Here is a 26,332-nt window from a genome sequence, read left to right as displayed (position 1 = left end):
GCATGCGAAAAATCTGAACCCCAAACAACGAACGCAAAAAAACAAACCACGAGAAGAGAGACGCGTTTCGCCTGTTGCCGAACGCCAACATGAACAGACACAGCGACGACAAACAATAAAATCAAACGACAGTCAGCGCACATTGGTACGTCGCTGATCGACAACCTTGAAGGGGCGGTCTTTGTTCACCATCGCATCGGAACAGCGTCCCTGTTTATGCGACGTCAGAGGGGAAAGTTTGTCTACCGTCATTACCAGTCTGTCCTGCCTTGTCGTACCGCTGCCTGGTGCTTCGAAAGCAACAAAACAACTGGCCGCGACAGTTCAATAGTAATAACACTTACCATATATATATATATATATATATATATATATATATATATATCAAATGAGATAAGTTGGTCGAGGCATAAGGAGCCTTCAGAGTCAATAACATGAGTTTTTTTCACTCCTTGTGCTACTACTGTTGACGTCCGAATGGTCGCTATTGTTAGTTCTATAAAATAGCAGGACCTTAATCATTATTATCATCGACAAGGGGCCTGCTGTTGCCGCTATATATGTACCACTGGAAATAATGCATTTCGGAGCCTCGTCTGCTGCCTATTTGTGCGGTGCTGCAATGCAGCCGCCACCTTGTTCGATAATGCCCTTGAGAAACAGCAACAAATGAGACGGAAAAAGGGAAATTGATGGTCAGAATTAACCAGCTGAATTGACGTCGCTCGCCCCTTTTTCAACCGGCGCACTTCTGCACTGGCGAAATATTATGAAGGGCATTATTAAAACTCTATGAAAGGTGTTTCGGTTCGGACAACACAAAACACTCGCTTGCGCGCGGTGGCTCATCAGCCCCGCTCCTTCCATCCTATTAGAGTCTGTTTAGGTACGTGCCACTGTTACGTGTGTCTGAGTGCCTATTAGGGTCCAAGAATCGCAGTCTCTGTGGGGGACCTACAAGTGCGAAAAGAAACGTTTGCTAAGTTAATGGAATAAAAAGTCTCCAAATGAAGAAAAAAAAAAGGAAAAAACTCAACAAAACAATACTACGCTGTTATATTCCTTATGGACAATAGCTGCGTAACAACTTGACATCTAATGTCCTTCATGTCAGTGTTCGAGCTGTGGCCAGAGCAGGAGAACAATTCAATTCAGGCAAAAGAAGAAGGCGAGATAGTGGTGCCGATTTGCCAAGCCTTAGTGGAACGTAATTGATCTAGCTAAACAACCAATCGATAACTCCTATATGAATGCATTGCCGACATCAACGATCGTATCAGGCACTACGGTAACCGGATCGTCATAATCCGACTGTCGCAATTGAAAATATAGTAAAACGATTGTTCCCATGCGGTCAGCGGATCCGCGTTTCATAATAGTGTTGCCCATCAGAACGGCAGCGCTGTCACGACAAAGATACTCAAGCCATTACCTTATTCTACAGAAATTGAAAGAGGATCTGACAGAAGCTCGAAAGGCTTACGGAACGCATCAGATGAGAATGGCCTATGCATAGGCCTTATGCCCCACGTGGCGTTAATCGGACTATGTTATTACTAATAATATCACGATACGCACAATTCTAGTCACAGACAAGACAAGTAGGCGGGTCTTATAGGCCCGACAATCACTATCTGACGTCCATGTATGTTCGCTTGTTTGTAGGTTTCGGATCGGCCTATATTGTGCTATCTACTGTCGTCTCCGGTGCGCGCTCTGCTCAAGCGCGTCGGGGGCACGACCACACTTAATCGTCTCTTGAGTATCTCGTCATCTATCTGTCCCTCAAGCATTTTTCGCTCATTCATTTTCTCTATTTCTCTTTTGTGGATTTGTTTTTCTCGGTGGATCTTTGCCGCCGATGTTATTCGTTCGATTTCTGTTTCGGTTGGCGCCTAACTGCACATAGGACTTTCAGCGGCTGCAAACCTGCCAACGAGTGCCCACTCGTTCATTGAGATTCCGCGGCCACGGACAAGAACTAGAGTAAAACGGGTAGTGAGCGCGTTTAGACGTAAGTAATAGCTCAATAGAGTACAATAATGCATTTGTGCAAACGGCTTGGCGGGTATTTAGTAAAGCAAATTCGCGCGCCTCAGAGCCATCGAGGAGGCCGGGGAAAAACAAAGAGATACACATATTATTGCTCACGATTGCCGGGTTTAATATGAGCGGGCTGGTCTGATCAGTTAGAAGAAGAATCAGCGAAAAAAGTGTGGAGCAATAAAACGAGTAGGGAAAATAAAGAGGCACATAGAGAATACTGGCCATTGGATACCAGCGACCACTTCACTGGTGTTTTCGTTGATCGGGTTTAACAGTTTTGAGTTGATGGCCGCCGCCGTCGCGACCGCCACCGACATTTAGGACAAAGATAACAATTCGCAACTTGGTCTGGGCAAGACGAAAACTGGGAGCGTCCTGGCTGGAACGGGCTAATCTCTCTCGGTGTCCGAACAAAGTTAAGAGGACGACGAGTGGTAGAAAAAGGCCGGTGTTTTTCGACCGACAGTGACCGCACGAGTTCTGCATGATTTGACACATTTGATGGTATGCGTCGGCTGTTGCCGCTACTGAAACGGATGACCAAAAAAGAGAAAAGAAAACGCTGCGTTAGCGGCTGCCGGCGCCGTAGTCGATCTGTGGCGGTAGTAGAACTGACGACGCGCCTTCCTAGCTAGACGCGCTCGCTAAGGGCCTGATGTGATGCCGTTGCCGCTATTGTTACTTTGGCGAACGTTGTTTTCAGCAAACTCAATTGAACTTGGGCTCAACTTTGTGGATATTCGATTTCGTTGAATCGAGGATGAAGCTACTGCCGGCGGTGCCGTTGATGCAGACATCGTCACAGCCACGTCAGCGATTGGGTCCTGTGGCTTATTTATAACTTGAGCCTGTAGCGGCTTTCGTCTATCGAGATGAGGAGGTAAAAGTATATTGGCAGATATCCGGGCAGCGGAACAGACAGGCGAGATCGTCGCGCGGCAGCATGTCGATTGACGACTAGAACAAGAGACAGGTGTTTTGCTGTTCGTTTCTGCGTGACGTCCGTACGCCGGTCTTGGTTTATCCATTCAATCCGATTTAAACCAATTCAAACGCGCTCTAGCGGCGAACGACGAATTCGAAGTTGTAGACCCACTCGGTGCGGGAGGTAGATGGACTGAACGAGGCCGTCATCGAGGAAGGTCGCTACGCCTTACCTTACTTTCTACCAAGTTGGTAACAAAGTAGTGGCCGTTATTGCTTATTACTTCGCTTTTACAAATGTCTTGCTTGCTAATGACAACGTTTTAACTAGTATTGTAGAGCCTTTCGTACGTTTCCTTCAAATCAACAAATTCAATCTCGATATTCAAACTTCAAAAATTATTATATCGGATGCTGAAAATATGAACACCTGCGACACCGATATCTGTTTACCGATTTCAAAAGAGCTACAAAAAAAAAAATTACAAAATACTACTTTGTACCACTTGACAAATGCCTGTGTAAAGGTAACAGGCTCAAAGGCCAATTATAATTTTCCAACGAAAGGCTAGAAAAGCAAGGCAATAGGCAAAAATTACCTAGCTTTCCCACGTACTGATATATAAGCATGTATCAGCATTCGTATTGGATCTTAGTAGACGGTGGGATGGCTTTAGGCGATGCTTAACGTGAAGATGCGTTCGGTAGAAACAATGAAGAAAAAAAGCAAAGTAATTCTTCAGCTCAAAGGCTAACTAAGTTTTTCACAAATCTTCAATAAATTGGTACCGCAAACGTTTCGTGAATTTACCTCGTCGAATATTCTTCCTTTCGAGTCCGACGAAAACGGAACCACTCAGTAAAAGATGATCAACATGACGTAGAATGCAAACGGTCGCCAGCTCCAACAATTGCATAGCTTATGTGTCGACATGATTTCCTCAGTATTGGCTGCCCGCTCCCTCTGCAGATTACGAGTCCACGTTCGTTATCGAGTCGACGAAACCATAAGCGGCCGTTCAAGAGAAGCGCCGTACACAGCCACAAATGGACGCCCAGCGTGCACCTGTCCCGTTACGCCGGATGCACACATCCACCGTCGCCAACAGCAGCGAGGATAGCGTCAGGCTCGGTTAGGACAAACTGCTCCATCCTCATCCACTAGCGCTGAGCAACAGGTAGGTCCAAGAAAGCACGACGAACCCTGACAGTGCTGCTACGCCAGGCTTGTTTACTGAACAGTCCTGCACGATGATGGCACCACTGGTGCCTGTTCGTTTGTGTACTGGATCGCCGCACACGGGCTGGATCTCTCACCCAGCGTCGCCCACAGTGGCTATAATGGTTTTGCCGTGCCGTGGGATCGTTTGGCGCGTTTAGCTCTAGCTTATGAAACGGCGGGATGGCTCTCAAGCACCGGTCCCATCTAGCGACCAAATGTCGCCGTCCCTCGCTTGTTCATCGTTTGAATGCGTCGTTCCCCAACGAAGACGAGACCGGTGGCGCCCACGTCGTTCGTAGTTTACCTTATTGTAAGGCCAATGAGCCTACCAACAGAAGACCTTTGACGATGCATGATAGTTCGCATATATATGCATACGTATACAGGCTAAGCCCCCTGCGGCCTACCGGGTGCTACTTGTTTCCTCTGACTTTATCAGTGACACCTAAAGCCGACGTGCCTAGAAGTAAAGCTGAGCTGGATAAGGTCTGTGCAGTGGGTTCCTTGGTTCGCACAACATGATATGCTCGTGGCGCGTTCACGGGGAGCACACACAGACAAATATTCAGTATTCACCAGCATCCAGTGGCATTTAGGTAGCAAGGAATAGAAAAAACCGCTGCAACTTTATGCTTCGTTTGGCATTGGCGGAATAGCTAAGTTTTACTTGGTTTTTGGCGCCATACCATAGATACTTTTCGTTGGCTTTCTGTCCGTCCGTCGCCACGGTCGCTCTCATATCTAACACCCCAGTAAATGACACTTCATCTATCTACCCTATAGAAGCCATCATTATACATGCCGATCGGACGATCTATTCAAACTGACATAGAATTGTCGAGTGTGTTTTCAGATGCGCTCCAGATGATTGTGTGCTGTTGCAACGAGCGTACTGAGCGACCCTATAAGCGTTACCCTATAAGGGTTTCCTCTGTCCAAATTCATATCGTGTTCGTGGACAGAACTAGTGCAAGAAAACCCAACAAATTATTTCGACTTTTACTCTTACTTTCAAATGCTTTAAAACTTGAAAAGCTTTCATCGGGCTGAGCGGTGTAGCATCTGTTCACAATAAGAAGCTAGTTCACATATAATCATCATCGTCACTATCAGGACGAGCAATACGACCAATATTTTGTTTAGTGCCGGCTCTGTGTTATAGGTAATGTTCGCGCAGGCCGTGCCAATTCCACCATATTCCTCTGCAATATAGGCCTGCATATAGGCCCTCCTGTCGTAATCCTCTCAGCGAGCGAATATTCTCGTCGCATACACGCACGGCACACACCCAAGCGACCCGGCACAAACAAAGTCCATGGGTCCTGAGGATCGACATTTTTATGGACTACACTATCGCCATCGTTACCCATCAAACTGTTGGCTACAGGATCATCGTATGTGGTGCCAGCAGGCCAGTGCCATTACTACTAGGGTCGCTGTTGTTAGTGTATTCGACATGCATCCTGGAAGCATTGAGCTGGCTATCCATATCGCCTGTCATGTCATCGCAATACACGCGCTCACTCGTCGCATAGATACACCATTCCATAGCTTAGCGAACTAGAGTGCGGCGCATGTTTATACAGTTTTTATTGTTCCAATCACATTTTCACCCGGTCGTAGGAGCTCGCCCTAGCAGCCGTGAACAGGGCCCCTCCAGGCAAAAAATCTTGTTTGGCCATCCATCCATCCATCCATCCATCGGTTTGTTCGGCCAGCTAGGAATGCAAACGGGTTGCATAGAGTTGCTTGTAACGAAGCTCTACAGCGATTTAGCACGAGGCATGCGCCGGCGTGCAAGCGGGGTGATCGTGATCCAGGTAGGGTGTACGGCCACTGCCAGTCCGCCTGTCGCATGACTTGTGTAAGGCTCGAACTTGACGAGATAAAACTCGTCGGAACTTTCCTCGCGCAATACAGGAACAAGTTGCACGGGCACCCTGATCGCAGAAACCAGTCTATGAATATATACAGAGCGGACTTAACTGAGTGATCGTGGAACAGGTTGGCGGATGGAAATTCGCCGAACATTACAGATGGTAGATGCCGTCTAATGCTTGATAAAGCAGGGTACGGTAGATATGCAGTAGTTTAAAGACAGTCCACACCCCTTTGCTGCATTGTCCATCTGCTGACGATCTTTCTTGCCCCTGTTATATTCTACCTGCGAGAGATAATAACTCGCGAATCGTCTGTTTGCCAATTGACTGTTGCGGTACCAATATAATCGAGTTAGCAACGAACTTGGGCGCAGCGGTAGCAATGGCTCGAGCCTATGCAGGCGCCGTCGACATGCCGGATGCACACATATCTCCGCTCTAACTTGGTACGTTATTACTGTTCAATAAACATTATTATGGCATAAGACATTATTATGAAAATTACGCCTCTTATTATTTAATAGATTTATTGGAAAAAAAACGTTCGTGTTGCGCTTCTATGTTCAATCAAATTGTGTGGTAGATACAAGGACCTTTACAAGGAAACCGAACGCACCCCAGATATCGTACGCATATGTGTAATCAGCTTAGGTTACAATATTCTCATAGGCAACGTGGCCACATTCGACAATATGCTTGTCGCATCTTGACGCCAATCGTTGGGCCATGCTCTTGAGTGCGGTCTATGGTGGCTGGTCACTGGTGCGGAGCCAAAAACAGCGGCCCAGCCAAGAAACACGACCCAAACGGTTCAATAATGCTAACCCACGTGCGTTTGGTGTACGGGTTAGACCATCCTACTAGGATCTATCGATCGAGTATAATTCGTCGTGCCACTAACCGTAAACGGACTAGACTAAAGACCTAACAACGCACTATGTTTTTTTTCAACAATCCTTTATAGCGTTTTCGTATCTTGCGCTGTTCCCGTGAACAAAATACACACAAAAGGTACTCACCAGGATCTCCTGGCAATTAACACTGTAATCGGTGTACATGCGCAACTTCTCCACGGTCAATGGTCGCGTGAGACGCATCTTGGACGCGAGAAGAAGACAGACCGTGCCGAGAAGTTGTAGGTGATTCTTTTGTACCATCTTCTTGCTCAAGAACCGATCGAGCAGGTGCATTGCGTGTGGGAACACCTCAGCTCGGCATAGTTCAGTATCAGACACCTGCAGGAAGGAAAGAACATCAAAACGTGAATCCATCCGTAAAGTTGGTGTTTATGCTTAGTAAAGATTGTGATTAATAGTGAATGTAGATATCCGCGCACTGCCTAATGGCTAGTCGATATCGTGTTTTCAGTGCTGCCCGCCAAGGTCGTCACTAATATAAAAGAAAAACCGGTTAACAAGAACGATCGCCAATCATTAAACGGTCTTTTTGAAACAAATTCAAAATGCAGCCCTTTACTAGCTTAATGCATAGGATGTTTCATTGCAGAGATGCAATCAATCGGCTTAGAACCTATGTAATAGTAAAAAGCTGTACAAAGGGCGGAAACCCTTGAGATCGCGTTGATACGGCGTACCTAAACGGTGAAATTTTACACGATGATTTCAACATGTTCCAGATGGAAATTAGTTCGAAGCTTTGGAAGATAACCGTTTCTTTCGGTGACGATCCCGAAGCCGAGGTCGCCATTCAAATATGTCGATGGGGAAAAAAGTCGATTTTTGGAAGCGCGATTCTCAACGGACGTCCGACGTTGCCGGGGATTTAAATGTCTGGCGAGCATTTAAAAATTAAATGTCCCCCATTCACGTATTTTCGGAATGTATGAACGGGACGCCAACGATTATTTTGTTTCGTAATATCGTCGAGAACCACCGTTGTAAAACGTTACGGAAAGCTTTTGGCCAAGTAGCACTTTTACCAGCCGACATTGATGATTGCATTGGATACGCGCTATTTGAGCGTTGCGTTGCTATCTTTTATGATAGAAGAAGATGCTTATGTTTCTATAGGTGACACGCACACACACACACACACACACACACACACATACATATTGTCTGTATGAGAGCGCCTGATTCTGTTGAACTATGGAATAGCAGAATCGATACGATCTACCAATGTACAGACGAGAAACTACGACCAGCGTGTTGAGTGACCCGTTATTTCGTTTGAAGTGTTATTCAAGACGAAACAATCACCTTCTTTTTTCTATCACGATTCCACTAAGATCACATCATCCTTGAAGCCTAGGCTTTGATGTTTCATCATCCCATACTAGCAGCGGGAAACAATGCTTTGCCCCAATCACAACATTGGTCTATCCGGTTCTATGCGTTACATGTACCGTTTCTATAACAGTGTTTATGCACTGTATGATATATAGAAATGGCTACAGTAGGATAGTTTACGGTGCCCGACAGAAATGCCAGCACGCTGCTGTGTGAGATTGGCCTACCGCGAACAGATTGCTTCCTGCTGTTTTCTTTTGCTATTTGTCGCCTGTTTTCGTATCGTTCAGGACAGCGCCATACTTGCAATATCATAGGCGTCTGTAGTTGCTGATGTTTGCATGTGCGGACGCGCCCACTCTCCAAGTCGATGTGTGTATGTGTGTCTGGCTTTCGTTTGATATGCCAGTGACCGTATGCAGGCCGAATAGCCGAATGCTTGTTGTTGCTATGGCACTTTCTGTTTAGAGACGTTATTTCCTAATGAACCGCCGGCGCGGCTAAGGCATCTGGGTCGGCCTAATAGGCGTTATCGGCGGCGGCGGCCGCGGCGGGCAAGCAGGCGGACGAACGGGCGGCCTCCTTATGCGTGGGACAGAACTAGTTGGAAGCAGCAATGGGAGCAGTCGCTGGAACCATGACGGCAGTGTCTATGGCCATCCCGCCAGCCGACCGCGGACGCCCGAAGGGCATACAAACTCCAGCGGAGCGGTGGACGGACGCCCCAGCACCAGACTGCACCCGCCGTTACCGCCGCGTACGACAACGTTGACGATGCCGATTTACGTGCTGCCGGCCGCTGAACCTCATGCGTTTGCAGACGTTTCGTTTGCTATTAATAACGCAATAACCAACGCAAGACGTTCGCTGCTGCTAGCGTCGTATGGACGCGATGTTTGTAGCTGTTGGTTCTGCTGGCAGCGTCCGCCACCGCCGCCGCCGCCACCGCGATCGTCAACAGCCACTGCAACCCGCTTCCCGCGCGAAACGCCGTAGCGGCGCGCGCAAACTAGCCGTGATGGCTGACGCAAAGCGGATTTTGGCGCGAAGCTGCGCACGGGAACCGGGGGAGGGCTTTGCGTCGGCGAAGGGGCGGACCCTTCGTGTCTGCTGCCGCCTTGTATTGCCATGTTGTTAGTCCCGGACCTAAGCCAGCAACGGGGTGCCGATGGCTGAGGAACTGGACGGGACAGGGGGACAGGCCGGGTCGACCATTCAGGGACCACGACGGACAGCGATTGCCACTAGGCAACAGAGCCGCCGTCATCAGCACCACGAAAATGATCATTACGTCATCACCGCATTCCAGCGCATTATGCATTTGCCTGGGTAAAAGTCCGTGTGTCTACTGATCCGTGTGCCTGGTCGTATGTTAAACTAAGTGTGCTGGTGCTGGATAAGTACACTTCGTTCGCCTCGGCTCGTCTGCGCGCGCCGTCCCTGCTTAACAGCAGTAGCTCTGCAGCTGCTGCCGATATCATGATGCTGTTCGCAACCAATGAGATAAGCAGACATAGACTGGGTTCGACATATTTACCGACCGCTTGCGGTTGTAGCTGCAACCATGGTCTAACGTGGACATCGCGCCATCTAGTGCCTTCTTACCTAATTATATGGATTTGAAAAATTCTAGAAAGGCCAGTAGGTAAATATGTTGCCACCTGGTTAAAGGTCTAGCGGTAACTAGGAAATAGCTGAAAAGGCTTCCGAATAGTTATTTTGATTTGTACTATCTTTTCTATTGTATTATATTGAACAGAATACGATCGTAAGGAGAAGAAACGGCTACCAAACAAGATACGCGCTGAACAGAAAACAAATTCTAAACAAATCCAATAGTCTGCTCGCGTATGTACAGGAGCAAACGAAGGACACACTGATAAGGACGATGACCGACGACAGGGAACAAGCCTTACTAGGGACCGACCGAGAAGCATGGAAAGACTAAACTCCAAATCAGACTGGCAAATCTTGATGGGTTAAAGAGACCACGCTGCCGTAGATATTCCATTATCATTGTTTCTAAGGGTAAGAACTCTTAAATTGGCAGGTAGTCAGATTGGGCTGCAAACTTTCGCTCCAAATTGATTCAAACAGCTAGTACGTATCTATAGTGTGCGTGTGTGTGTACATGATGCCCGATAGGCATTGTCCATGGCTAGACAAAATAGATACTCAACAAAACGGCGTGTTCTGTACCCATTCATTGTTAAGCAAAAGGGCATCAAGCCATGTTGTACATATGTTTCAAGCAGACATAACACGCAGGGACGAATACAGGTGGGGAAACAGTGACATCTACCCCCTCAAGGATGCCGCTGCAGTCGATAATGTCTAGTAATCCTCGACCAAGCAACGCAGCTAGACACGAACGCGTCGAGCTTACAGGAGACGCGCCAGCGGTGATGACTCTTCACCATCGTCACTGCTGCTGCCGTAGCCGACTCTATTGGTGCTGCTATTAAGAGCGGAAACATGAAATCCAACAAATAACTTGTTGATTATATCAAGCCAACCAAGAAACTGCTGATAGCTGCTATTGTTCGTCAGGAGCCATAACAACAAAAAGCCGAGATCGTCGTGCTAGAAAGCCTTGGCGATGACACGAGACTTCCTGAGCCAAAAATGTCGCCGTCATTATACGACAATGCGTCTTCCATATCCTCATCGCTTTTAACTACCATATATAGGTGAACGAATGGCAAGCGTGGTGCCTTCGATGGGCTAACATATCAAAATTGGAGATGTGCGAATGGCGACGGCCACAGTCTCGGTAGCGAAGGCGTTGGCGCTAGCAGCGGCGGCCGGGGGATCGTGGACGAAGACGCCGACTCGAGAAAGCGCTAGAGTCCTGACGACAGGCGCCGAGCAGGATGGCACTGCTAGTGAGCTAGCTCAGCTAAGCCAACTAATATGAGACGACACCGGACAAAGGCAGAGGTCCACGAAGAACCTGCCTTTCGTCAAGGCCCTTTTAGATGAGAAAGCGACTCTGTGACTCGATAGATCGATGTGCTGATACGTCACACGTCGACGCATAGGATAAACGAAATTAACGAGCAGCGTCAATAAAAAAAAGTTACGATATAATTTAAGCAACAAAGGATGATTGTGTATGCTAGGGACTCAGGGGCATTTATAAACAAGTACGTACAACTGCTCGATTAGGCATCTCAAGGCCTGCAAAAACACTGAATACCGTAGCAAGTAATACAGTTAAGTTGACGTCAAAAGCACAGTAGGCTTATAATATACTAGTGACATTGTATAGCACAATTAGCTTATTCAATAATGTTCTATAACTAGTACGACTCATCAGTAGACGAACGCTAAAGACCTGAATCGAACTGATTAAACTAAGTATATGAAAGTAGTTTTCTATTCCGAGTGCTGACGCTGATTGAAACAACGATAACGGTATTTAGCGGCTCTCTAGGTATAACCTCGATTCTGGCGTAGGAATCATGGCGAAACGTAGCTATCATGGCGCGTGCCACAGTGCAACAATTACGGCGACGCTGCTGCTACTAAAGACATTAATTTAGCGCGCAAAATTGTTATCACTTCGTGGAACAGAGAATACGATCCGTGAACACTGAATTGCCATCTTTTCTCATAGGTCGTTAGGATGGAAAGATATATGTGTATACTACGTATGCAGTGACACTGAGCAGGGGCCCTAATGGTCATTCCCAGGCATGGCTACGATCCATCTGTCTGATTCGGGTTCAGCCAAGATCGACTAGTCAAGCGCTGCTTATTACGCCGAAGCTTCGTGGTTGGCTGGAGTTGCAGTTAAATCCAGTAGTAACAACTATTATTAGACTTTTTCTACACACGTTTCGTCCATTTACTTAATGGCGGCCAAGTCAAGCGGAGTCGCTCTGAGAAACATGGCCAGATCATAGAATGAAGTGATGATTCCTCGTCTATGCGAGAGAGAGAGAGAGATTTCAGGCGCCGCGTCATGGCAAAGCGCAGATATCATGTTATTGAAACATGCATACATGACATTATTGACGAATTAAAATGTCCGTACTTTAGACTACGCAGTCACGTTATCCTGTGTATAGTACAACTCGATAAATGGAGCGTGATACTGATAGTACATGTGTTACATGCCACATGTGAAGACGAAGTCGAGTGAATGGGTAGATGTCGATGCGTGGTATACCCGCTGGGCCCATCTGTTTAGTGGGCTGCTCCCTCAAACAGTGCCTGCCTGAATAACAGCAACATCCAGTATAGCGAGGGTACAAGTTTAGAATTGCGGTATCTCGGGGGTAGTGACGAAGTCATCTTATGGTTCGCATGTTTGTGTCAGGGTAGCTGATACTAGGAAGGATAATACAATAGGAACAAAGTCGTTCTTGTGGGTGTATATGTGTGTGTGCCCCTGTGTCTATGTGTTGCACGCGTACTGATGGCTAGCCGGTATCCAGTATTCTTTTAGGTGAATACAGTGGACATTAGAACGTGTTGAAGCCCGTACCTCTGCGGTGAGATCGCTTCGAGTTGGCCTTATTTAGATCTTTTCAGTTTAGGTCGTTTGTGGCTCGGAAAAAATGTAGCATGTTCAAGATATGTACGCTTATATATATATATATATAGATATATATATATCCTCTACGAAATTAATCATTGAACTTATTGTTTGATTGCGTACTGTTTTTTACTAGCAAAGAAGTAAATGTAACATACGAGAAATGGGTTTAAAATCATACAGCCTCAATAAAACGACCATTCCCCGTTACGAGAGCGTATGATAAAATGTAATGGCGAAGCAATCACACCATTAAGTCATTCATAAACAACATTCAAAATGCTCTCTATGTATTTTCCTTTGAGAGATGCTACAACAGACGTCCTAAACACGTTTGTTACATGGAATAAATGGCAAATACAATAGTACACAGCCTGGGTGGGAAATGCCTGGTCAGACCAGATTTTAACTCACCTCGAGCATCCAGTTGGCAACGATTCGTCGCATGTTTGGCTGCAGATCAGTCTGAACCCGCTGGAAAAGTCTGGCATCAACGGAATGGTTCTTTTGGTGTTCCTCGAGCTCTAGCAAGTTCCTTAACACTCTTGAACTTTCGTCGAACAAGGCAGTATCTCGTAATGCGAGGCGATCGTGAACTGACTGGTAGTGAACTTCGCTAATTGCTTTTTCTGTGCATATAAGATCCATCGTCATTGCGTAGATAACAGCGCACTTCGTGACAGCGGCTTCGTATTTTCTGTTGTGCTTCAAAGTAACTGTCACTTTAACTATCTCAGACAAATTGAAGATACAACGGCACGACACAGATTCTTGATGAACTTCTTCGAATAATTTCGAATTGCTGAACACACTTTTCACATGCGCGACGAACGCCAACGCCTGCAACACTTAAAATTAAACACACACTGCACCAGGCCGCTAAAATTCTCGGCTGTGCTAAGGCTCCCTGACAGAGATGGCTATTGCAACCTCCCACAGGTCTAGTATAAACTTTGGTAGATATTGGTGGAGTCACGGTAGGCAATTTCGCCCGTCACCTCTGTGATTGCCCGCCCTATATCTTTTTGGGCTGTGTAATTAACCAGCTTGTGTGATAGATTTGAATCGAACGATGAGACCCTACTGCTTATTTCTCTGCGACAAACTTGCCTTATTGTCATTGATGGTATACTTTAAAGATAGAGGTTGGTATTTGGTGCTTGGTTTTTTTTATCTTATAGAGACATGTTGCTTGATCCCGGTTTTCAGTGGGAATGAAAATCGACTAAGTGCTTGATGTTTACGGCCACGACCGAGGCGACATCTTTCGGAGAGGGTCGAAATCGCGCCCTCTCCACTTGTAAGAGGCTGTTGCTCACTGCACACTTTCCTTCGCGCAGGCTGATTCGCACTTCCTGGCGGTCGACATGACTGGTTGTCCGTTCACGGGGAATGTTCCTGCCGCTATGAGCGCAGCTTCTGTCTCATCCGACTTTGCAGCGCGCATCGTCATTGTACCGTGTGTCCAGAAGCTACGTTTTTCGCCTGGTCGGCAACTGCCGCTACTCCGGTTCACAGTTTGCTGCCTAGCAGACATGTAGTTAGAGAGCTGAGCTGAACCCAGGATCCAAACAGAGTGGGAGCTCCCGAACCTAGAGGGCCTGCCCCTGTTGACTACTGTTGGGACGTGGCGATTTTTACTAAGCCTACGCTCTCCGTGGAGCTGCTATGTCTTTACAGGGGGTATTAGCAGCCAATGTAGTCCGTGAAACAGATGCTTGATTACTCCTCCTGACTTTGCGCTGCATTGGTAGAAAGCCCAACCATACTCACCGATGGGACAACCTGTTGCACATAAGTGAGTATGGACGAGTACGATGGCGGAACAAGGACCACGGCCTAATCCGTCTGCCCCAATTGCTTACTCCAGCTAATATAAGTTGCACTGTGTGCTCTTCTGTCGCAAACCACCGCTGTCCTCCTAATGGTTGAAAGGCATCAGGCGCATGTTAGTTGCATGAACTTTTCCATCCAGCAACGGGTGAAGTTGCCTGTGGTCGACACTGTTATTGTTGTTGATGGTGAAGACGTTTGCCTTTGTTCGTTACGATTCTCCGTTCGATTTTCACCGTGGCTTTCTCACGGCGGATCATCGGTGGAGCCGTTTAAAGGCGCGGTGAAACCTAAAATAGCGAAGTGTGACTCGCCTCACATCATTCCAGTTCCTCTTCTTGCATTGCCTTGAAGCGTCGCTGGCGATACGGACGTCTTCACCAGATCTGTCTGCTATGACAGGATAGGTGCGCGCTTGGACTAAATTTCACACTGTTGTTGTTGTTGTTGTTGTTGGGTAGGGAGGATTTTATGTGGGATGAGGCGTCACAACAATATCCATATAGATACAGTGGTAACATTTCTAGTGAGCTGCAGTTGTTATGTAGAGGTGGATATGTTGACAAAATGTTATCTATCGCGACGCGATAGCACCTGTCGAGGACTCGAAGTGTTACATATTGAATATACATTTTATAGTCTTATAAACGTCATTGGTCATATACGCAGTCAGTTTTTGAATTTAATGTTATTATTTCTTTTCTAAATATTGCCTATATCGACGCAAATAGCGCTTCATCCAGTAACCTACGACCAAATAACTTCCACAGCATGACACGGTTCCCACAGGATAGCATGTCTCTATTCAACTATTTTCGCGGCAGGACTATATCGTGGCCGTTCCTTAATGTTCCTACCCTTCTGTAGCTATACAGAACAACCTCACTTCAAATAATAATAAGCTATTGTCAGCCATCAAAGATTCAAAAGCTCACCCGTCAATTATCGTTATTTCATTCCTATTCTCTTTCATGATTTGCCCCGGGCATACGTCATGCAGCTTTACACCTAACCAAATCTGCACTTCCTTTGGATTACTTCGCGTCATTTCGACTGTTAGCAGAAGCGCTTGAAGAGTTGAAAAAAATAGACAACGTAGCAGAACTAGCATCGAACGAAACTAAGCATCAGCCTATGTATGCCCTTTGTCTTCTATATTTCGAGTTTTAAGTCCAGTAACGGCTTTTGCCGTCCCGTCAGCACGTAACGAAATCCGCCTGTCTGTCTGTTTACGCTCGGATTTGAACCTAGACTACAACCTCGACGATTCGCCAACGATGCTATCGCTAGAGAGAGGGATTAATCATATTCATTTTTGTGTAGCCTTGCGGACCTTGTCATTGAAAGATAAGTTCATTTCTAGCCAACCTATGAACCGCAAGCAATTAAATGTCACCAGATCAAACGTTGGTTCGCTAAGGCCGGAAAGTTCAGGCTGCCTGACGTGCACGAATGTAGCTATGCTAACCGAGCGTCAAGGTGTTTTCTCGAAGACTGACTTTGCGGTATTCATAAATGTCTACTTCTTCCAATGTACGTTCAATTCTAGTAAATACGCTGTTACCATTCTCGCTGCTCACGCTTCAAATAGTCCTAGCAGGCATCGGAAAAGGCACTATCCAAATCGCATTGTCGTGGTTGAATAACCCATGCATTGCTCCCTAGCAAATTTTAGTGATTAAGTGAGCTGGGCAGTAATTATGTACAAGACGTACCAACCCTGAATGCAGTTGATCGTAGTGGGTAATTAGCATATGCTAAAGATGTGTTACTTTCTAGTATACCCTCTGCCCGACCTTTCATATATGGATGATATTGGATTCATTCTTGTTTCCCACCATTGGCAGGTGTCGAATCCGAGCTAGGTTTAAGAGCAGACCAGGATGATCGACGAGAGGAGAAAAAGATTTTCCCAACGAACGGCTATGGCACGACTTCCGAAACTATCTTGCAACTGAAGGATATATGCTTGTGTAGTCCTCGTCATAGACACAGTGATAGGGGTTGGCGTTAGTTTGAAGTGACCGCAACAGCGGCGGTTGTAATCTTCGTCTATTTATTTCGCTTTGCTTTATGGTTCTTCTTTTGTCAAGAGTCGTTTCTTGGTAGATATTGCCGCTATATAAATTGCCATCGGCGTTGCAATAGTAGCTACAGTCAACCTCTACATTTTAGTATTCCAATCAACGCTTTTTCGAACAGGTTTGTCAGCCAGATGAATGCCTCTTCGAGGCAAAATCCATCGTGGACTCAAAGGTGTAGTTAGCACTCGCCTGCTCCCGTAGCTTTATCAGTTGGCGGTCCCCTTTGTGTACTACAACTACTATATAGTTTACTACGGTTTCAGCTGGCCGCAAATAGGTGGTCTAACCCATCTTTCCTTAACGCAAGAAAAATCCGCGCGAAACTGCCTTGGCTTCTAGAGTCACACGCGGTCGCTACATATTACCGATACACAGCCCAGAATGGGTACAGGGCAACCTACAACAAAATTTTGCAGTAGACAGCGGATTAAGACGTATCGACGCGGCATAACCAAGACGTCTTTCGCCTTCGAACTACCACCGTCTTGTTTTTGTCCTTCTCTTTAGGGACACTGAGAAAGGACTGCAGTCAGTGCAGAACATTCATGAACCAATGCATGTCCTACGAGTATACAGTTGTACAACGACGCGGTCGTCGTGTTCACCGTCCTCTACTATACGTACTGTGTTACGTTTCGGTTGTTCCGATGGCCAGTCAACATTGCACACCTAGTAGCATCGTTTGCCTATTTGCTATATTATAGACTGTCAAGTAATTGTCGCGACGTACGTGATTAGCCGTATGTAGATTCGTCTAATATTTGTCGTTCAGGCGATGAAACGCTATTTTAATGGCAAGACGAAGGGTGAAAGTTAGAGAAAGATATGAGTAAGTCTGTAGGTCAAGACGCCATCGATGGATGTATAAGCATTACGATGTCCAGGCGCACTGTGGTCACCCTATAATAAATGTAACGGTGCCCATTTGGCCAATATCAACTGCAATAGGCTGTTGGGTGGATATGAACTACCGCCACAGCTGTCGATGATGTTGATGACGGCATTTGTACTGCTGGGCCAGGAGTCGTCCCGTCTAAAACTTGCAGGAATTGCAGTTTCAGCTAGTCTTTTCAAGAACGTCGAAAACAATCTAACGGCTCGTTGAAGACTAGATCCCAGTGAAGTGATGCCGTTTGTGGCTCTTTGGTAATGTTGTTATCGGCCCAACATTCGTACGGCGACATATAGATTTGCTGCTGGTCGTCTTTTATGCAGGATCTACGATTCGTTTGAACAAAACGGTTTCACACTAGATTCTTTGCTTTTAGTAAGCGTCAACAATGGAAAAGACATTCTAGCCTCGTTATTGTTGTCGTGATTGTATCTCTATTTTTGTTATTATTGCTAGGTAAGATTATGTAATTGGGTCGACTTTAATGAGCCCAGCCTAGTCCAGTACTCTTTTCAGACTACGTCTCAACAGCTAACTAGACTCCTTGTGTTGCTGGTTTATTTTCAGGCGAAGACTGAACACGCCAATGGCAGGTATCCTTCGTTTCGGACTGCCTACTTCCCTCCGACATAACATTACTTCGTTATGGCTTAGGTCTCTACTATGCTGTCCTAACAGCACTAACGTTTGTGGTGGACAGGACCTCGTTCAGGCCATTTTTAAGGACAAAACCTTCGCCACCATCGGAGTAGCCACTCCTGAAGCGGATCGACTAACACACACGTTTATCGCTGTACAAGACGACTTTCGTTGGTTTGATTTTTGGACCCGCGAAAGGCGACTCTGGTGGAAACGATTTAGCCATAACTGTTCGAGATTCGAAGATGTTCGAGTTGACATCGACCACAGTCAAATTGTCTACAAGCGAGATAACATAGTCGAGACCCTAATTAGAAAAAAACAAGGTTCAACAACGGTCATAAGTAGTCATATTGAACTCGGTGAGGCTGTCCGATGTTTGCTGGATGACGCTCGTTGTGAAACTATTAAGGATACTCCATGTTTTCGATTGCACTATCAGCTTGTCCCGTACCAAGTATCGGTTACAGTGGCATCAGAGAAACTCAGACCTCGTGCAGATGAGATCCTAACAAATTTGAAAAAATCGAATGTTCGGTGCTTGCCAACGGTCAGTGTTACCCCAGCCGTCACGCCGCAAGCGTTCCAAGATGAGGATTTTCTAGGTGTGTACTTCAATGTTTACATAGATGAAGACACACCTGAGACCAGCGTTGTCAAAGTACGGAATCGAGATACGGCAAGCTCGGAATATATGTATATCCATCAGGTTGTTCCACTATTAGCGAGGTACCTAAAAACGGAGATGGCTTACCCCTGCGAAAAGTACATCGCACAGAAGGAGTCGGAACAAGATGCACAGTCAACACAAATCCGCGTACCTAAGGCGATACAAGCGAAGAAGAAGACAGTACAGCCGGTGCAAGACATAGCGTCGGACCAAGATAAACGAATTTGTTCTGTTACCAATCACGAAGACCCTTTCAACTCTAAAGGCGATCGGACTACAAAGCGAAGGCTGATTCTAAAGAAAGGCGCTCGTAAATCGTCTAAGTCAGAATAAGGAAATGGTTTGTTGGCTACAAGAGACCATTGTTCTTTGCACGCGCAGCTGCATCGTCCTCAGATTTGTATAGGGCAATTTTTGTTAGCCGTAAGGTCATCTCGCGACAACCTGCGAATGCATTTTTATGGAGAGAACACTATTTTTTAGTACGATCAACAACGTTCACGATCTAACCGGATATTGTCCAGCTAAACTGAAGTAATCGTTCTTTCCTATTGCTAGGGATTGTATCTGAATTCGTCAATAGCTTTGTTAAAAGATAACGCCTCGGATTCCTATATTAACAATACAACAAGGCAATAAACAAAAGTGCCAGGATTCAGTTATTTTCAGCTTTGTGTGTTGTAGTTTCTGTGCCTAGTAAAAGTTAATAATATTCTGTCAGCGAGCCCTTGTACTAGTTATACGGAATGTTCAAGTGGAAAATTTCACTTCTTTCTATCAAGCAGTTGCAAAGGCATCCCCTTACGAAAGGAAGCGCCTTCATAGTAACTAGGACAGTAAAGCAACCGTCATAGTAAAAAAATTCCAGAATTTAACCTATAGTTGTGACCTGTCCCCAGAAAACACGGAATGCAGTTAATACCGTCGTAACTGTTCAAGTCTTATTTAAGTCAGCGTGCACTTGTGCTAAATCAGACTAAGTGTATTTCTGACCCGCTAAAGCCACTAGCTTTGTGCAATAAATTTGCAACTTCAGAGGGCATCGAACCTATTGAGGAAATCATCAAGCACTAGATGGGGTACTTTTTCTGACTATCGACTCATCACCAAGGTTACACATGACCAATACCGACACATAAAAGATATATCTAGTCAACCTTAAATATATCGCAAACCACAGAGAAATGATGAGCGAGACAGCCTACATGTAGCGTTTCTCTTTCTTCGAGTTTTATCCTGTTAAGTGTTGACTTCATTCTCGATCTATTATCATACGTATATTGTTGAGATTTTGTAAAGAAGCGGGTGAGTAAATGCGCCAGCCGGTCCTGGCACTTAGCCATCACCTTCCTGTCGAGAGGTCCATCGTAGCCAGTTATATGCAAGAATGTTGGCGATAGTGGGGAACGCTAAAAAGGCTTATGGATATGAATGACGTGGGGATGCTACATCGACGGTGATGACGCCATAGTTGAAAAGTGTTTACAATAACATATTGAGCTTCAAGAGCAGCCGCAGCGTTCGACCTCGTCGATTGCCACTGGGAGAGACTCTGAGTGTTATTGGCGCCTTTCAGTGTGAGACCTAGCGCGGCGACGACGTCGCAAGACGTCATTAAATGGGAGGTCCTGGTTATACGTGTCGAGACAGATGCGACCGGAGACGCGAGACAGTCGACCTGGCGTTGTACCGGTACGAAGTAACCAATGCTGGCCATGGTCAAAGACGGTGAAAGTTGAATATCGTCGCAAGCATAATACGTCCTTGTGTGCTTGCACACGTTTTGTCTGCCAGATGCAATTGTCTGTTCATCTGTATAGCTGTTATCCCAATTTAGATGAATATCGTCTACTTGTGGCCTGTCTGCGCTCTTCTTTGTTCACTTTATCGGTAGAGTGATACAATAGCCTGTGCTTATTCAAGCTGTAATAGCTATTAATAATGTCTGCAACCTGCAAGCTTCATTTGTTCTACCATCCGATGCTGTCGAGCTTTGCTTACTAATGGAAGGCTTCATATGTTGATGTCAGCTTAGAGAGCCATCGGTGTACCACAACACGTGCATAGATTTATATCTAATACTCGAAACTCGTTCTTTTGAAATGTTGAAGAAACCCTCGATGTCTGTTGTTGGAGTCGCTGGCCGAAGCAGACCGACATCGTTTGCCTATAATCCCGGCCACCCCACCGTTCGGTGCTACTATTCCTCAACATCCTTTGATACAGGTGGGGGGAGGAATCGCTTCTAGAATCTCTGTGGGATTGCTTACATATGATCAAGCTAGTTGCTCCTAAACCTTCTATTTGGCGTTCTTAGAAGAAATGCTAATATAAGACACAGACGATCATAAAGCCAGACGCATAGAATCTATGGTAGGCTGAAAGAGACGTTTAAATCAACTTATGAGCGCAGCTTCAAGTTGGATTAAATATTTAGAGGACTTGAACTGCAGTCTCAAAATAAATACTATGCAGCAATCCTTGCGACGATGAACGCCATATATGGAGGCCTTAACTCTGCGGGAAGTTCAAAACCGTTCTCCCCAAGAGCAATGTAGTGGGCACAAAGAGGAAGCAGATATCCCTTAGTAACTAACATGTTGGCCGGAAGACCCCAGAAACGAACAGGGTGAAACAAGTGTTCTGATGTGACGGAAGAGCAATGCTTGTAATATTCCACGATCATACAGGACGTGTTCTAGCGCTCAAGTGCTGTTACCAATAAAAAAAAGTTAAACTTTATTAAAACGCTGTCTAAGGCTTGGTTACCTTATAACCGCTAAATCGCAGACAAAAGCTGATCCTTTTCGGCATTTCGAAAACGCATCTATGTAATGTGGAAGCACACTGTGCATGCATAAGCGCAAAGTTGTTCGGTCTGATAAGTTGTTGCTTTTGACAATTACTTTTTGATGGGAGTTCTACAGTAGTTCACCTACGCCTTGTGGGCAAACGATACCAAGGAATTAGCCATGTCGACTACGAAAATCGGATACAAACGTAAGACACATATTTTTATGATATAAACAGTGGAAATATACTTTGTATCTCTTTACAGGCCCGATACTATTCGTCATTAAATCCGAGACCCGGTTTAAATTTGAAGGTTGTTTATACCCAAAGCCTTTTCTTCTCGTTCCCTTTATTCAATCCGTGGCACCACCTCATTAATAAAGCAATTTCAATAAAGTGTTATAAAATTAGAAAAGTTTAATAGAGTATGCATTTTCAAAATACTTTTCGAGATTTCGATCCCGGAATGACCAGAGCATGTATATTATAAGGGAGCAAGCACTATACCGAACGTAGATAATGCTAACAACAGCATTATTCGTTTTATTTAATATTACTATTTCATATATTGCCTCATTAAGCCTCTGCAACTTCAGTAGTTATCTAAAGTCGTCAATTACCGGATACTGTAAATGTAGACGCGGTGGTTATAAATAGGATATGCTTTGAAACGGATTGATATTGCAAGTTATGTACCGTAACGTAAGCTTGTAACTACTTCACTGCAGGTATCTTGCTCTTTTTCAATCAAAGATTGAATCGATCGCCCGCATATAGCTTATGACATGGTAGTTCCGTGTCCGTATTGATTGAATAGAAAGCACCGTACAGATAGCAGCCGAAGAATGACTACCACACCTCGTATAACCTATCCATTTGGTTGTCATCATCAGTTGTATCTCTTGTCTCTTAATCACCGTAAGAAAATTGAGGACAATCACCATGGACAAATTCATCAAGCCACTATCGCTTTTAAACTTGCCAAACGCATTTCGTTCAGATGCGAACACAGCATATAGCAATTTTCCAATCGTCAAGTAAAAATAACTCCGCACTGCTGGGAATATAATTCCCATAGCTCGAAGCATTCCGCGATCGGACTGTTGTATTGGCTGAGTGCCACGGATTACCGGGCGTTGACAGAAGCGCCTTCTGTCTAGAGACCTTTCACGATATTTCGATGTGGCCTAATCATTTGGGTCTGTTGGGTTGAGCTGTCAACAAATAAGTGGTAGAAAGAACTATGTGAATACACATTTTGTTTTTTACGGCGATAGTCTACCTGGTGTTGCCGTTAGGCATTGCTTCAGATGCATTTCATAGATCTGGTTACCGATCAGTGGCCACCTCGGAACCTTCGTAAAATGCGCGAAACGGTTTGTAGTCATAATGCCGTATGCCTTGTTCCCTGAAAATAAACAGCTATATTGTTTCTCACAGCAGCTTCCAAGGTCCTTATACCATTTGTTTGATCCATCGCTTACTCAAAGCTGCCAGGTTCATGCAGCCCTAGCTATAAGGCGGAAGCTTAATATCGGTTAGTTGTCTACTCGAAACAAATGAGAAGACGACTCTGCTTAAGTATACGGCCGGAGGCCTTAGCTCCTGCTGAGGGCTTCGACAACGAGCATATGCCATTAAACTCCATCAGAAAAAAAACAGCACCTGGAACACAGGCGAAAATCATCATAATTTGAAGACTCATTTCAGGCACCATCACCACCATGTCGTTGTTGCTAATCAAATTAGGTAAATACAGACCTGGCACGAGAAACAGGGAGACCTCTAGCGGTACTTGAAGCAAAACTACACAAATATCAGCTGATGTGCCATATTAACGTGTTGCGTAAGATCCCGCCTGGGCACCAAACGCAGAAAACGTGTCGCGAAATGTGGAAAGCGTATCTATTCACATCGCAGTGCCTCAAGATTGGCATGGTCCTATGAAAACCATTCAGTTGACCTCAGCTGATGTGAATTTTCTCTAAGCGTAAATCACTTAGGAAGAGTCCAGCAACGATACATCATATTTACGACCGTCTTTCATCAATAATTACTAAAACCATCACAGGATAATTTAGAAATGTCATGCGGTCAATTCCGAAACTACTCAAATAGAAAGTGCACCCTACAGTTCTATTTATAGCGGCAAGTCGATTATAAGAAGTATTTTCGGCACCTGGAGACAGGACAGACTCCAGGAAGCAGGAAATACGCAAGTGAACTCAATATTTGTTTAGTATTTCTCTAGATTGGTTTTACGACTGATTTTTCTGGTTAGGATGAGAAAAAGGAATAGTAGCTTAGAATAGTGGCCTGTTATTGCATGTCGGCTGCCTGGACCTTTTGCTGTTGAAGATCACAAAGTGATCCTGATTGATTCAAATCCATTATTGTTTCGTCGTATATAAATGATACGCCCAGCGTATCTAGTAAGCCATGCCAACCTAATACGTTCGAAGAGACCCCATAATTGGCTAAAGAGACAATATACATGAAAGTGTTCAAGGACGCATGCTTGTTCTAAAAGTATAACTCGTTTATAGGGCAGCTCTACGGCACACTTTTCGAAATTGTGTGTTTCAATAAAGTGAATAATATTCCTATGATCAAGACGTGTTTTAGCGATTTTTTTTAAGTATATATTTAAATCATATAAACATATACGGTACCAGACGTAGAAGACTCAAAACGTTTATCTATTAAACGTATGCAACGCTCAGGCGTTGTTTCGGTTCTTACCCCGTTCATAACCCCGATTTCTAATTTACGACGACAAACGGCATGGCCGCAAGCAAACCATTCAACCTTTGATCATTACCAGTATCCGTACGGGATCTGTATTACTTATTCTCAAGTACGTATCTAGCTTTCGTATGTATTCAATCGTATGCAGCTTGTCTGTGAGCAAAATAATATCGTTTATTATTATTCTTATTATTATATTCGCACCCCCCCCCCCCCCCCCACTTTACCAGTGCCTTCGATGTTGGTTGGCGCCACTAGATGTAGTTCTCTGTATTTAGATCATGACGAGAGTGATCAGAAGCGACAATGATTTTTTTCATTTCTATGATATTTCTGTTTTTTTAAGTCGTTATTCTCTTCCACAGCTCGTACAAATAAGTGTTTTTCCGCTTAATATCTGAATATCTAGCCATTTACAGTATGCGCATACACGGTTTTTACCCCCCTGATCTGCACCAGTAGAACAAAGAATCTACCCGCTTTCATTCGTTACGTTCTATGTAAGCTCTTTATAAAGTTGGACAAACAACGCGTCGAGCTTCCATTGCCTTTCGTTGCTTTTGTATCAGCTAGTAAAAACTTCGTGCCAGCGTCACAGGTTCCTACGTAACAACGACAACTAGAAGTAGCTACCTCACACGGCACATTGTGTTTGGTGCTCCCATCAACTGAACCCTTTTCGTTGCTCTTGTTCATTGCCTGTCTGATAGACAGTCGAACATTCCCCTTTTTCTGACCCCGGTTAAAGCGACGCCAAAATTAGGTGGTGCGCGAAAAGGACCACAACAACTAAACCATACTTTTATCGTCACTGGGCCGTCGGCAGCAGCCTTTGGCCTAGCGACAGCAGCTATTCCATTATATGGCACCCATTCTCAGACGCCCCGTCCCGTCCGATCGATTGCCGACAGCGCGCTAGGCTATCATCAGCTGTTTGCTTGATTTAAACAATCCAATCAATCGGATGGAATTGTTTGTTAGCTCAGGCTGGCTGGGAATCCTACTACTGCTAAGGGCCTGACCAACGACGGACTACAGCGCTCAAGCTACTGGTGGTCACTGCGGATCCTTCGGCCTACGCAAGCCTGTGACGCTTTTTCACGTATCTTTTCTTGTCGCCATCAACATCAGCGCCAGAAGAAAACATCCACGCATGGTTAACTAGATGAGTGTAGTATGACGAACAAACGACTCGAATAAGCGCTAGCGACCGAATTGAACTGCGCAATTTCCTTTATCGCTATGAACGGTACCTATGTGAATCAGCGTGTCAGTCAGTCGGGTAGGCGGGAGGTCGATCGGTGGGTGAGTTACACATCGCATCTATCGTAGACAGTAACTACACGTCATCACAGACTACCATTTGGAGCGGGCTGAGACACAACCGTCGGGGTGACCCCGTGGCTGACGAGCAGGGTAGCAAAAGAACAAGCCGTCGTCGTTACTACTAATAACAACACCCGCACACAAGCAACCGGTACGAAGAACAACACACAAAGAAGTTAGCTGAATGTCTCTCCAGAACTGTGTTTTGGCGGGAAAACCGAATGTAGGCGCCGAACGCCGCGCGCAGGGCCTATGGCAGACGACCTATTGAGAGAGAGAAAGCTGGCAGAATGTCGACAACGATGATGATGCTGATGTGGTTGGTCTGCGTTATCCACGCGGACCCGACCAGGGATTACGTATTATTATTATAAACATTACTATGATACTATACTCTTACTTCCACTGTCACTATTTACACGAGCAGCATCAGCGGTAGATATTTCGAGAATAGGTCACTGGTGTACCGTGTAGCGGACATTA

General features: G+C 45.4%; 2 protein-coding genes across 13 annotated transcripts in view; one reads left to right on the top strand and one right to left on the bottom strand.

Annotated features, from left to right (window-relative positions):
• The window catches only part of PolG2 (DNA polymerase subunit gamma-2, mitochondrial), a 34,422-nt gene extending 14,772 nt beyond the window's left edge, over window positions 1–19,650 (top strand). For 3 of the 8 annotated variants that reach the window (XM_086986556.1, XM_086986553.1, XM_086986552.1), the window contains exon 2: window positions 18,241–19,650. In XM_086986556.1, the coding sequence (XP_086842682.1) occupies window positions 18,260–19,315 (1,056 nt within the window). In that variant the 5' untranslated portion in view covers window positions 18,241–18,259 and the 3' untranslated portion in view covers window positions 19,316–19,650. Of the gene's footprint in view, window positions 1–1,991; window positions 2,015–4,786; window positions 6,519–10,109; window positions 10,350–14,523; window positions 14,663–15,326; window positions 17,928–18,240 lie in introns of those variants that run through there. The other 5 variants (XM_086986559.1, XM_022803646.2, XM_086986555.1 and 2 more) reach the window with 5 other exon arrangements.
• The window catches only part of LOC111249597 (G1/S-specific cyclin-D2-like), a 36,921-nt gene extending 10,809 nt beyond the window's left edge, over window positions 1–26,112 (bottom strand). Inside the window, exons 1-4 of one of the 5 annotated variants that reach the window (XM_086986560.1) lie at window positions 25,777–26,112; window positions 23,058–23,183; window positions 13,279–13,712; window positions 7,092–7,307 (exon numbers count right to left, since the gene is read on the bottom strand). In XM_086986560.1, the coding sequence (XP_086842686.1) occupies window positions 7,092–7,307; window positions 13,279–13,712; window positions 23,058–23,183; window positions 25,777–25,846 (846 nt within the window). In that variant the 5' untranslated portion in view covers window positions 25,847–26,112. Of the gene's footprint in view, window positions 1–7,091; window positions 7,308–13,278; window positions 13,713–23,057; window positions 24,698–25,776 lie in introns of those variants that run through there. The other 4 variants (XM_086986561.1, XM_086986562.1, XM_086986563.1 and 1 more) reach the window with 4 other exon arrangements.
• Window positions 26,113–26,332: the final 220 nt, after the last annotated feature.

The sequence above is a fragment of the Varroa destructor genome, unplaced genomic scaffold, assembly GCF_002443255.2.
Source record: "Varroa destructor unplaced genomic scaffold, Vdes_3.0 BEIS01000004.1, whole genome shotgun sequence".
In the NCBI taxonomy this organism is placed as follows: domain Eukaryota; kingdom Metazoa; phylum Arthropoda; class Arachnida; order Mesostigmata; family Varroidae; genus Varroa; species Varroa destructor.
This window is presented reverse-complemented; position numbering and strand designations above follow the sequence as displayed.